Here is a 14,110-nt window from a genome sequence, read left to right as displayed (position 1 = left end):
ACGTGCGATCCATGGGGGCCGCCATCTTGGACGCCATCATCATCACCACCTTCCACGTGCGATCCACGGGCCCTAGCTGCATCCCCAGACTCAAACAGCTCATCGGAGGAGTACGACCTCCCCGGGCAGTCACCACATGACCCGCAACTCAGCGGTGTTCCTGCATCAAGCTCGCCAGAACGCAGCGGCATCTACTCGACAGGACGCCCATCGGAAGAATTCGACTCCCCCGGGCACCCACCACGCGGCCCGCAACTCAACGCGGTCACCCTGGACCAATCTCGCTCCAAGCATCTGAGAAATTCGGTGACGGAGGTCCAGATCAACGGGTACAACACGTCGTGCCTCTTCGACTCTGGGAGCACAGAGAGCTTCATACACCCAGAGCTGGTAAGACGCTGTTCCCTCCCTATTTATCCCATCAACCAAACTATCACCCTCGCTTCGGGCTCCCATTCCATCCAAATCCAAAGCCGCACTACAGCAACGCTAACGATTCGAGGCGCTAGCTATTCCAAATTTAAACTATATGTCTTGCCCGACCTCTGCGCGCCACTCCTCTTAGGCTTGGATTTCCAATATAATCTCAAGAGTCTCACCCTCAGCTTCGGCGGGCCCCTGCCCCCACTCACTATCTGCAGCCTCGCCACGCTGCGCATCTCCCCCCCTCCTCTCTTCGCCAACCTCACCCCGGATAGCAAACCGGTAGCCACCCGCAGCAGGCGGTACAGCCTGCAGGATAGGGTATTTATCAGAACGGAGGTCCGAAGGCTGCTCAGTGAGGGGATCATAGAGGCCAGTAACAGTCCCTGGAGAGCTCAGGTGGTGGTCGTCGATTATAGCCAGCCCATCAATCGCTTTACGCTCCTAGACGCGTATCCCCTCCCCAGAATCGCAGACATGGTAAACCAGATCGCCCAATATCGGGTATATTCCACGGTGGATCTGAAATCTGCATACCACCAGCTCCCAATCCGCCCGGAGGACCGCCACTACACGGCATTCGAGGCCGATGGCCACCTCTTCCATTTCCTCCGGGTTCCCTTCGGCGTCACTAACGGGGTTTCGGTGTTCCAACGAGCAATGGACCGAATGGTAGACCAGTACGGGCTGCGGGCCACGTTTCCGTATCTGGATAATGTTACCATCTGCGGCCATGACCAGCAGGACCACGACGCCAACCTCCACCGTTTTCTCCAGACGGCCCAAAAATTAAACCTTACATATAACAAGGAGAAATGCGTGTTCCGCACAAACAGACTAGCCATCCTCGGCTACATCGTGGAGAACGGAGTCCTGGGTCCAGACCCGGACCGCATGCGCCCCAAGGCCCTCAAACGGTGCTTGGATTGGATTGGATTGGATTTGTTTATTGTCACGTGTACCGAGGTACAGTGAAAAGTATTTTTCTGCGAGCAGCTCAACAGATCATTCAGTACATTGGAAGAAAGGGAATTGAACAGAATTCAAGAAAGTACATGAGAATACATAATAGGGCTACACAATATATACAATGTAACTACATAAGCATTGGCATCGGATGAAGCATACAGGGTGTAGTATTAATGAGGACAGTCCATAAAAGGGTCGTTTAGGAGTCTGGTGACAGTGGGGAAGAAGCTGTTTTTGAGTCTGTTCGTCCGTGTTCTCAGACTTCTGAATCTCCTGCCCGATGGAAGAAGTTGGAAAAGTGAGTAAGCCGGGTGGGAGGGATCCTTGATTATGCTGCCTGCTTTCCCCCGGCAGCGGGAGGTGTAGATGGAATCGATGGATGGGAGGCAGGTTCGTGTGATGGACTGGGCGGTATTCACGACTCTCTGAAGTTCCTTGCGGTCCTGGGCCGAGCAGTTGCCATACCAGGCTGTGATGCAGCCCGAGAGGATGCTCTCTATAGTGCATCTGTAAAAGTTGGTAAGGGTTAATGTGGACATGCCAAATTTCCTTAGTTTCCTGAGGAAGTAAAGGCGCTGTTGTGCTTTCTTGGTGATAGCGTCGACATGAGTGGACCAGGATAGATTTTTGGTGATGTGCACCCCTAGGAATTTGAAGCTGCTAACCATCTCCACCTCGGCCCCGTTGATGCTGACAGGGGTGTGTACAGTACTATGCTTCCTGAAGTCGATGACCAGCTCTTTAGTTTTGCTGGCATTAAGGGAGAGATTGTTGTCATTGCACCACTCCACTAGGTTCTCTATCTCCCTCCTGTATTCAGACTCGTCGTTGTTCGAGATCCGGCCCACTATGGTCGTATCGTCAGCAAACTTGTAGATGGAGTTGGAACCAAGTTTTGCCATGCAGTCGTGTGTGTACAGGGAGTAGAGTAGGGGGCTAAGTACGCAGCCTTGCGGGGCACCGGTGTTGAGGACTATTGTGGAGGAGGTGTTGGTGTTCATTCTTACTGACTGTGGTCGGTTGGTCAGAAAGTCAAGGATCCAGTTGCAGAGTGGAGAGCCAAGTCCTAAGTTTTGGAGCTTTGATATGAGCTTGGCTGGGATTATGGTGTTGAAGGCGGAGCTGTAGTCAATAAATAGCAGTCTGATGTAGGAGTCCTTGTTTTCGAGATGCTCTAGGGATGAGTGTAAGGCCAGGGAAATGGCGTCTGATGTGGACCGGTTGCGACGGTATGCGAATTGCAGTGGGTCAAGGCATTCCGGGAGTATGGAGGTGATGCGCTTCATGATCAGCCTCTCAAAGCACTTCATTACAACTGACGTCAGGGCCACCGGGCGGTAGTCATTGAGGCATGTTGCCTGGTTCTTCTTTGGTACCGGTATGATGGTGGTCTTCTTGAAGCAGGTGGGGACCTCGGAGTGGAGTAGGGATAGGTTAAAGATGTCTGTGAAAACCTCTGCCAGCTGGTCCGCGCAGGTTCTGAGTGCACGACCAGGGATCCCGTCCGGGCCCATCGCCTTCCGTGGGTTCACTTTCAGGAAGGCCGATCTGACTTCGGAAACTGTGATGGTGGGTATGGGTGAATTATGGGTTGCTGGGGCACTCGATAGCGGGTTGTTGGTTACCTGCTCAAACCGAGCATAGAATGCGTTAAGTTCATCGGGGAGGGGTGCACTGCTGCCAGAGATACTGCTCGGCTTCGCTTTGTAGCCCGTTATGTTGCTTAGTCCTTGCCACAACCGCCGAGAGTCTGTCTGTGACTCTAGCTTAGTTTGATATTCTCTCTTGGCATCTCGGATGGCTTTGCGGAGGTCGTACCTGGATTTCTTGTATAGGACAGGGTCGTCTGCCTTGAACGCTTCAGCTCTGTCCTTCAGTAGGGAGTCAATCTCGCGGTTGAGCCATGGTTTCCGGTTGGGGAACGTACGTACTGCTTTCTTTGGCACGCAGTCGTCCACACATTTGCTGATGAAGTCTGTGACCTGGGTCCAGACCCGGACCGCATGCGCCCCAAGGCCCTCAAACGGTGCTTGGGGCTCTTTTCATACTACGCCCAGTGGGTCCCCCAATATGCGGACAAAGCCTGCCCACTCTTCAAGGCCACACGATTTCCCCTGTCTGCTGAGGTGCGCCAGGCCTTCAGCTGCATCAGGGACGACATCGCCAAAGCAGCCATGCGGGCGGTGGATGAATCCACTCCCTTTCAGGTTGAGAGCGATGCCTCAGAGGTAGCTCTAGCAGCCACTTTAAACCAAACAGGGCGGCACGTTGCATTTTTCTCCCGTACCCTATCCACTTCAGAGCTCCGACACTCCTCAGTCGAGAAGGAAGCACAAGCCATCGTGGACACTGCTGACATCGCAGGTAGGAGATTCACCCTCATTACCGACCAACGATCGGTTGCCTTTATGTTCGACAACTCGCAAAGGGGCAAAATTAAAAATGACAAAATTCTTCGGTGGAGGATTGAACTCTCCACCTACAATTACGATATCAAATATTGACCGGGGTAGTTCAACGAGCCCTCGGATGCCCTATCCCACGGGACATGCGCCAGCGTGCAAATCAGCCGTCTAAGAGCCTTCCACGATGACCTCTGCCACCCGGGGGTCACCCGGCTCGCCCACTACATCAGAGCCCGAAACCTGCCTTTCTCCAACGAGCAGGTAAAAGCGGTCACCAGGGACTGCCCGATCTGTGCGGAGTGCAAACCGCACTTCTATAGACCAGACAGGGCCCACCTGGTCAAGGCTTCTAGGCCCTTTGAACGCCTTGCGATCGATTTCAAAGGGCCACTCCCCTCCACTAACAAAAACATTTACTTCCTTAACATTATTGACGAGTTCTCCCGATTCCCCTTCGCCATTCCGTGCCCCGACATGACCTCCCACACAGTCATTAGGGCCCTGCATAGCATCTTCACCCTGTTCGGTTTCCCCAGCTACGTGCACAGCGACCGGGGTTCGTCCTTTATGAGTGACGAGCTGCGTCAGTACCTGCTCGACAAGGGCATCGCCTCGAGCAGGACTACCAGCTACAACCCCAGGGGGAACGGACAGGTGGAGAGGGAGAACGTGACGGTCTGGAAGACCGTCCTACTGACCCTCAGGTCCAGGAAGCTCCAAGTTTCCCAGTGGCAGGAAGTCCTCCCTGACGCGCTCCACGCAATTAGATCCCTCCTGTGTACAGCTACCAACCAAACCCCCCACGAGCGGCTCTTCATTTTTCCAGGGGCACTACCACGGGGGTTTCACTCCCGGCGTGGTTGAGGACGCCAGGCCCGGTTCTCCTAAGGAAGCACATCAGGGCGCACAAGACCGACCCCATTGTTGAAAAGGTGCACCTGCTTCATTCCAACCCACAGTGCGCATTTGTTGAGTTCCCGGACGGTCGCCAGGACACAGTATCCCTCCGGGACCTGGCACCCGCTGGATCCAGCCCCCCATCTACCCCCACCGAGGAACTCCTTTCCCCGTTCCCTATGTGGCCGCCCCCTTGCGCCCCCGATTCTGTGAGCTCACCCCACCAGTCCCGAGCGCCAGCACCAGCCCGCCCCCCGCGCCCCCAGTCTCCATTCGACCAGGAGGTGTATGAGGCCCGGACAAGACTGACCCCGGAGCTGGCAACCGTACCCCAGACCTCGACGCCCGCCCAGCCACCGCAAGAGGCTGCAACCCCGGTGCTCCGCAGATCAAAACGGACAATTCGTCCACTGGACAGACTGACTCTTTGAGCCATCTCCCCCGCCGGACTTGATTTTTTTAACAGGGGGTGAATGTGGTGAATGTGATTCACACTATATATAGTTGCCAATATCACTCCATGTGTATATGTTCGTTATCTACCCATTGTCAGTGCAGTTGCACTATCCGACCACCGGGGGAGTCGCTTTGGGAGTACGCGAGAGTTTGTACTGGGCTCCTCCCTTGGCTCCGCCCAGGACTCCTCCCCCTGGGACCAATGTATAAAGATCGGTGCCTTAGAGCCAGCCTGCCAGTTCACTTGAAGTTCAACGACGAATAGGCTGGCTCTATTGTAAGTGTATTAAAGCCTCTGCTTATGGGTGAGGTGCCTGTGTAACTACACGTGTTCGCTGAATTGATGGTTCCACCAAGGCCAATGAAAAGGCACGCAAATGGGACTCTGGCTGCATGTAGTAGCAAGTCTGCTGCTGAAGATGGCAGTGTTCAGCTAGTAGTGCACTTTATTTCTTCACTGTTTTGAAGTCGAACCTTCAGGTTCAGAGCCGAACTTCTCTGCCACTGGACGTCCCATCCTGCTCGTGGAACTCCTTTGCCAGCACGAATGGGCCGGCTTCTCCGCTGGAAGTGGCGAGCCGTCACTTTGAGTCACCTTGCTGAAACAACAGAGGTGTGAGTCTGTGCACTGTGCACTTCCCACTCTCTCACCCTTCAGAAACCGGAAAACCCAGTCTGCGTGCTCCTCACCATAGCCCTTTCTCTGCTTATGGGTGAGGTGCCTGTGTAACTAGGGCACAGAATGTGGCAGCATTTAGGATGACAGCAAAAAGGAAAACAGGTCTGGAAAAAACCCTTTCACTGCTATACAGTTACTTATCCCGCAGTCCCACACATTTAAATATTCCTTCTCATATCTACTCTTAGTGGAATTAATAGGTTTCTACTGGCACGTCTGATTCTGTGACTGGAGATTCTGTGGAGATTCTGTGACTCGAAAACAAGGATTCCTACATCAGACTCCTATTTATTGACTACAGCTCCGCCTTCAACACCATAATCCCAGCCAAGCTCATATCAAAGCTCCAAAACCTAGGACTTGGCTCTCCAGGGGCTGGTTTAGCTCACAAGGCTAAATCGCTGGCTTTTAAAGCAGACCAAGCAGGCCAGCAGCACGGTTCGATTCCCGTACCAGCCTCCCCGGACAGGCGCCGGAATGTGGCGACTAGGGTTTTTCACAGTAACTTCATTGAAGCCTACTCGTGACAATAAACGATTTTCATTTCATTTTCATTTCCACTCTGCAACTGGATCCTCGATTTTCTGACCAACAGACCACAATTAGTAAGAATGAACAACACCACCTCCACAATAGTCCTCAATACCGGGGCCCCGCAAGACTGCGTACTTAGCCCCCTACTCTACTCCCTGTACACACACGACTGTGTGGCAAAACTTGGTTCCAACTCCATCTCCAAGTTTGCTGACGATACGACCATAGTGGGCCGGATCTCGAATAACGACGAGTCAGAATACAGGAGGGAGATAGAGAACCTAGTGGGGTGGTGTAACGACAACAATCTCTCCCTCAATGGCAGCAAAACTAAAGAGCTGGTCATTGACTTCAGGAAGCAAAGTACTGTACACACCCCTGTCAGCATCAATGGGGCCGAGGTGGAGATGGTTAGCAGTTTCAAATTCCTAGGGGTGCACATCTCCAAAAATCTGTCCTGGTCCACCCACGTCGACGCTACCACCAAGAAAGCTCAACAGCGCCTATACTTCCTCAGGAAACTAAGGAAATTCAGAATCTCCACATTAACCCTTACCAACTTTTACAGATGCACTATAGAAAGCATCCTATCGGGCTGCATCACAGCCTGGTATGGCAACTGCTTGGCTCAGGACCGCAAGAAACTTCAGAGAGTCGTGAATACAGCCCAGTCCATCACACAAACCTACCTCCCATCCATTGACTCCATCTGCACCTCCCGCTGCCGGGGGAAAGCGGGCAGCATAATCAAAGATCCCTCCCACCCGGCTTACTCACTCTTCCAACTTCTTCCATCGGGCAGGAGATACAGAAGTCTGAGAACACGCACGAACAGACTCAAAAACAGCTTCTTCCCCACTGTCACCAGACTCCTAAATGACCCTCTTATTGACTGACCTCATTAACACTACACCCTGTCTGCTTCATCCGATGCCGGTGCCTATGTAGTTACATTGTATACCTTGTGTTGCCCTATTATGTATTTTCTTTTATTCCCTTTTCTTCCATGTACTGAATGATCTGTTGAGCTGCTCGCAGAAAAATACTTTTCACTGTACCTCGGTACACGTGACAATAAACAAATCCAATGCAATCCAGAGTGTTATAGAAAAGGAACAGATGGATGTGAGAAGTGACACCAAGACAATACGTGACTGTTCAAACTGAATGACTGCAGCTGCTCTGGTGTGAGTCAGAGAGGATTTGATTTAAGATGATGAAGGAATGGGACTGATTAGCTAGAAACAGGCTATTTTCATTGATCTGAATGGTCTAGAACAGGGGTGGGCAAACTACGGCCCGCCAAAGGTATTTCTGCGGCCCACCAAGTCATTAAAAAAAAAAAAAAAAAAAAAATTTTTTTAAAAAAAATTTTTTTTTTAAGGATAATGGGGGGGGGGGGCTGTTGGGTTACTTACTGGTATAGGGTGGATACGTTGACTTGAGTAGGGTGACCATTGCTCGGCACAACGTCGAGGGCCGAAGGGCCTGTTCTGTGCTGTACTGTTCTATGTTCTATATGAGGCACCAACTCATAACCGGGTGAAGTAATTATTTTACTTAATATACTATGCGGCCCTTTGTGAATTGTGAATTTCTGAATGTGGCCCTTGCACGGAAAAGTTTGCCCACCCCTGGTCTAGAACAAGGCCATGTAATTCGAGCAGGAGAAACCATTTTCACAGAGGGTTGTGAGGCAATGCAACCCATTGGTGCAGTTAATGATTGACCAGAGACCACGTCAACATCCCAGAACCAATCCAATAATCAATGGAAAGAGAATAAAGTAACATACGAACAAAGTGAGCACAGCAAGTTAGAACAACAGCTCTTGTGAAGGAATAAACCAACATGGCCTGTCTGTCTCATGTGATTCTATGGAGGGTAAAACTTGTCAATGAATACAGCTTCATGCAGAGCGAATGGTGAGCAATGAATGGGCAAAAGGCCTCAAACGCAAATTAAAGCAAAACATATGTTCCATTTCATATTGCTTCTGAAACTGGATCAGAATCAGAGACTGTACACAGTAAACACGATTATGCAAATACTTAGCAGCATAAACAATTGGAACTGTCTCAAAGCCACAGTCATCGATGTAATATCTCACTTTGTTTGTCCCAAACGAGAGAAGGCTCCAACTTGTGAAGAGTTTGGATTTCACTCTACTCTGCTGTAGACCAAATAGACTTTTCCTCGGTCCTCAAAAATGTCACTGACACACAAATAATACTCCAGGAGAACATTGTAAAATCAAATGAATAAGAGTTAGAGAGATAGTAACACCCCCGCTGCTTTGTTCCGTTCTGGGGAGATTGGGGTAAGAACGTAGATGTTTCTTAAAGTAGGAAACAAATTGTGGGAGGAAGGAAAGTTTATGATAGAATTGGGACCCTGGAAGTAACTTTTCCCCTTAGTACAGGGGTCAATAACCAGGGGGCATAGATTTAAGGCAAGGGGCAGTAGATGGAGAAGGTATCTGAGGGAAAAACCTTTTCACCCGGAGGATGGAGGGAATCTGTAACTCACTACCTGAAAGGGTGGTAGAGGAGGGAATCCTCACAACATTTAAGAACTATTTCAATGAGCAGTTGAACACAGCATACAAGGCTACAGACCAAATACTGGAAAATGGGATTAGAATAGGTAGGTGCTTGATGGCTGGTGCAGACTCGAAGGCCGAAGGGCCTCTTTCTGTGCTGTAAAACTCAGTCACTCTATTTCAAAAGGAAAATGCACAATTGGCAAGGATTACAACTGAATAAAACATGAAGTTTATTTTTACCCAAAAGTAGAAGCCGTAAATATAACATGAAAGATCTGTATATTCTGGAAAAGGAAACTTCCAAAGGGATGTAAAAGCAATAGGTTTAAAGATGAAAAGGGAAAACATATTTAAAGAGAGATTGAAGGTTGTATAGATGGATGTGGCCATGTAATCCTGAAGAGCATGTGCTCTGAAACAGACCAGTGAAGAAAATCTATGAGGACTGTTGCCTAAACAGAAATGTTTTGAGAAATGTTGGTAGAACTAGTACTAACTGTGTAAATGTAATCTGGGGCGGGATTCTCCGACCCCCCGCCGGGTCGGAGAATCACCAGGGGCGGCGTGAATCCCACCCCCGCCGGCTGCTGAATTCTCCGGCACCGAGGATTTGGTGGGGGCGGGAATCGCGCCCTGCCGGTCGGGGGCTGTTGGCAGCGGCTCCCGTAACGTTTCTCCGGCCCGCGTTGGCTGCCTGTTTTTGGCCGGACCCGACAGGTACTTACCGGCAGGACCTGGCTCCACGGGCATACAGGGGGTGTGCAGGGGGATCTGGCCCTGGTAGGTGCCCCCATGGTGGATGGGCCACGATCGGAGCCCACTGATCCGCGGGCGGGCCTATGCCGTGGGGGCACTCTATTCCTCCATGTCGTCCGCTTTAACAGTCGGCGATGGCCAACTCGGAAATGAACCCCCTGCGCATGCGCTGGGATGACACCAGCACATGCTGGCGCTCCCGTGCATGCGCCAACTCGCGCCGGCCGGTGTAGGCCCTTCGGCGCCGGTTGGCGTGGTGCCAAGCCCCTTCCACACTTGCCGGCGTGGCGCAAACCACTCTGGCGCCGGCCTAGCCCCTGAAGGTGCGAAGGATTCTGCCCCTTCGGGGCAGCCCGACGCCAGAGCGGTTCACACCACTCCTTTGCGCCGGAGTTGCCCGCCCTGCCGGATAGCGGAGAATCCCGCCACTGGTGTGTTTAAGTTTTTGTTTTCTAAATAAATGGGTAAATTTGAAATCTCCCCCGACCCACAGGTTGAAATCTCAAAAAGTTATTTAAAATTCTTGCCTCTGGTTTTAGTGCAGATACCTCATAATAAAATACAAATTGCAAACTGCTGTGATAGTTTGTCCAAGTTTCCCTTTGGGATTTTGGCAGCCCAGCAATTGCCATCTGCCATATTGTAACAACCACCTCCCATGCAACGTGTAAACCTGACCAGGGAAGGATGGCAGATTTCCTCCTCCAACGGGGCATTGGCAAACCAGATTACCATCGATCACTGAAACTAACTTTCAATTCCAGATTTATTAATTTAAATTCCACCTGCTTGGTTGCCCTACTGGCATTTGAGCCCATGTTCTCTGGATTACTAGCCCAGTGACACTACCACTACACCACCTCCACTACACCACCTCCCTATGTTTTTATTCAGAGCCCAGGATCCTGTATGTCTTATTAAGCACATTCTCAGCCTATCCTGCCACCCTCAAGTGATTTATTTTTAAATTTGTTCATGAGTGGGCATCACTGGTTGCCCATCCCTAATGGCCTTGGGGGGGGGGGGGCAGTTAAAATTCAACCACGTAACTGTGATCTGGAATCACATGTAGGCCATACCAGGCAAAGGCGGCATTAGTGAACCAGATAGGATTTTATCACAATGGGTTTATATGATCACCATTAGACTTTTAATTCCAGATTTTCACTGCATTCAAATTTCACTATCAGCGGTGGTGGGATTTGAACCTGGGTCTCTGGTTTACTGATCCAGTGACAATACCACTATTCCACTGCCTCCCCTATACACCCAGTTATAATAATACTCTGATATTTTACTAGGCTTACATTAACACTGCAATGAAGTTACTGTGAAAAGCCCCTAGTTGCCACATTCCAGCGCCTGTTCGGGTCACAGAGGGAGAATTCAGAATGTCCAATTCACCTAACAGCACGTCTTTCGGGACTTGGAGGAAACCGGAGCACCCGGAGGAAACCCACGCAGACACGGGGAGATCGTGCAGACTCCGCACTGACAGTGACCCAAGCTGGAATCGAACCTGGGATCCTGCCGTTGTGAGGCAGCAGTGCTAACCATTGTGCCGCTATTCTCTCTGTTCCTGCACCCATTTTAGAGTTCTACTCTATTTTATATCGTCTCTCCTCATTCTTCCTACCAAAATGTATCACTTCACACTTCTCTGCGTTAAATTCTATCTGCCACATGTCTGCCTGTTCCACCAACGTGTCTCTGACGCCTGGCAGTCTACCACGATCCTCCTCACAGTTCACAATAGTTTCAAGTTTAGTGTTACCTGCAAATTTTGAAATGACGTCCGGTATCCCCCCCCAGTGTAGGTCATTCATATGTATGAAGAGAAGCAATGGTCCTCTTGTAGACCTGCCTGTTGGGGTGGTAATGAGCCAGGATGTTTGATGATGCTAACTACTGCATTCCCTTTGTGAAGGCTTCATCCTGTGATACTTGCCACGATCACTAACAGTGTGTGCAGGGGTGATAATAAAGTGATCAAGTTTGGGATAAATTTCCCATAGCAGTTTATGAGGCCTAGTAAAGATTTGAATTCTGACGTATTTTGCGTGGTTGGTGCCTCTTTGCTTGCCTTCACTTTATCCTCCATGTGGTGTAGGTCTTTTCTATCGACTCTGTACCTGAGATAGATCACTTTGCCTGCCTGCATTTTTTCAGTTGCGACAGACACTTGCATCAGAAAATCATCTCAAAACCTCCTCCAGGTTTGCTAGGAGGTCTTTTTCTGTGGTTCCTGTGATTAGTACGCCGGCTAAGTATACTGCCACCTTAGGTAGTCCTTGGAGAATGTCATCCATCACACGTTGAAACATAGCACATGCTGACGAAGGGCAAGCATGTGTATATTCGTTTAAACCCTTAAGAGTGTTAATCATCACATACTTCCTAGATGATTCATCTATTTCTAGCTGGAGGTAGGAATGGCTCATATCTAGTTTAGTGAAGGTTTGACCCTGCCAGTTTGGCACACAGATATGAACGTGAGGCTTTATTTACCGTTAGTCTATAATTCCCGCAAAGGTGGACCGACTTGTCGGGCTTGAGGACAGGGACTCCTGGTGTAGCCCACTCTTTGAACTACACTGGTCGTATTATCCAGAAGCTCTCTAACCACTCAAGTTCAGTCTCTGCTTTGGTAATTAAAGCATACAGGACTGGGTGTGCTCTGAAATATTTGGGTAGGATGTAGGGTCCACAAAAATCTTTTCCCTTCCTCCCTTTATTCTACAAAGGCCTTCTTGGAATACCTTGGGGTATTTGCCAATGGCCTGGTAGATCTGGTCAATGGTTTAAAATGTGTACCCAGTCCAGACAGATCCTCTGGAGTCAGTCACTGCCTAAGAGGTTGGGTCCTGGTCGTCGAACAACAAAGTTACAAAGGTAACTGGGCCATACTGGTCCCCATCATCTTCAAATGTTCCCCTGTATATGTGGTCACCTGGTATCTCGCAGGCCAAGGTGCAAGATGCCGATCTGGAGATGACAGCTCCCATATCCACCTCCATTTCTAGCAAATGACTGTTGACCAGAAGTGTTATCTTTGACTGGGCAACCTAAGGGGTGATGTTTAGTTACATCGTTTCGTGATCTGAAAGACGTTTAAGGCCCGGGCCTGAGGTGATTTAGGCTCCGGCCTGGGTGCCATGTGTACTGCTGATTCTGGCAGCCTTGCCTGGGTCCTCTCCTTTGGCCACACTTACAGCAGACTTGCGGCTGACCCTTGTATCTTCCCGGGATTATAGGATTCTAGGATTATCTGGCCGCCTTTTGAGATGCGCCAGATTGATCTGGTTGAATGTTGGGTTGGTGGTGGGTGAGGCACGGGGGAGCCTTCACTGGTAATTCTGTATGAGGGTCCTCCCCCCCACCCACAGGCTGAAAACGCTTCTGTCCATCATCCCTCTGAGTTCTTGGGCCCTTTTCCCAGCGTTCTCCAAAGGTAGTGCTAATTCTGTACCCCTTTTCAGGTCAAGGGTGGGTTCTGCCAGCAATTCCTTTTGCATCACAACATTATTGATCCCACACATAGTATCTTGTTGCAAAGAACAAAGAAAATTACAGCGCAGGAACAAATGATCGGTATGTTCCATTGTGGGAAACTGGATATACTCCACACATGTCTAAGGAGTGCTGCGCATCAACTAGCAAAGCTAACAGAACACTGAACTGTGCAAAGCAAAAGGGTTCATTCCCCAGTCCATCCATGTTGGAGCAAATTTCTCTTTTTTTCCCTTGTTGCACTTACTGCCAATGAAATACTAAATTCAAAGCCTGTGTCTCCTCTGTTTAAATTAGATCAGATGCTTACCTGGATTTTCACAGCAATGACCACAGAGTTCAGATCTTTGTCAAGTTCTCGAAGTACAGTCAGTTTCTTTAATGTCAGGCTGCAGAGTCTAAAAAGAGAAGAACAGTAATGACTAATTATTCAATTAGTCCTATATTAGTACAATCAGGCGCTAACTAACAATGATGAGGGGGTCACCAAAAGAAACATACTGGAATTGCTGGATATCTGGTTCAAGAACAAAAAGTACTCAGCAGATAATGCAACATCTCGGAAGAGAAAAGGAGTTAATTTTCACGTCAAGCTGACCTGTCATCAGACGGTTGATTGAAGTAATGAAGCAGTCATTATATGGAGAGGGTTCCAATGGTGAGACTGGGCACAGTTTCAAGCCCAGGAAACAGAGTTCCATATTGGGAGCTAATAGGGGGGGTAGTCCACGGCACCTGCAGTGCAGATTACCACCCGTTATCAGATGGGACACTGTTTTTCTGGCCAGAGTGAGGAAGGCGCTGCCAAGGCTGCCCTTACCTCACTTTCTAAACTGACTAGCTGCCCCGATCAGCCGACAGCCCTCAGACTCCACACCATGGCCTCCAGAACCCCCAAACTACCACTGAGGGCTTCCTCAAGCACAAACTCAAGCA

The 14,110-nt window shown here is 49.9% G+C and overlaps 1 protein-coding gene across 1 annotated transcript in view; it reads right to left on the bottom strand.

The window, feature by feature from the left end:
• Positions 1 to 13,875, bottom strand: part of LOC119966908 (phosphofurin acidic cluster sorting protein 1-like) — a 30,865-nt gene extending 16,990 nt beyond the window's left edge. The window contains exons 1-3 of the mRNA XM_038798865.1: positions 13,773 to 13,875; positions 13,676 to 13,691; positions 13,485 to 13,572 (exon numbers count right to left, since the gene is read on the bottom strand). Coding sequence (XP_038654793.1) covers positions 13,485 to 13,572; positions 13,676 to 13,691; positions 13,773 to 13,875 — 207 coding nt within the window. The remainder of the gene's footprint in view (positions 1 to 13,484; positions 13,573 to 13,675; positions 13,692 to 13,772) is intronic.
• Between the last annotated feature and the right edge of the window lie 235 nt (positions 13,876 to 14,110).

The sequence above is a fragment of the Scyliorhinus canicula genome, chromosome 6 (genome assembly GCF_902713615.1).
Source record: "Scyliorhinus canicula chromosome 6, sScyCan1.1, whole genome shotgun sequence".
NCBI classification, from domain to species: Eukaryota; Metazoa; Chordata; class Chondrichthyes; order Carcharhiniformes; family Scyliorhinidae; genus Scyliorhinus; species Scyliorhinus canicula.
The sequence above is the reverse complement of the archived record's forward strand: the minus strand, read 5'-3'. Positions and strand labels throughout refer to the sequence as shown.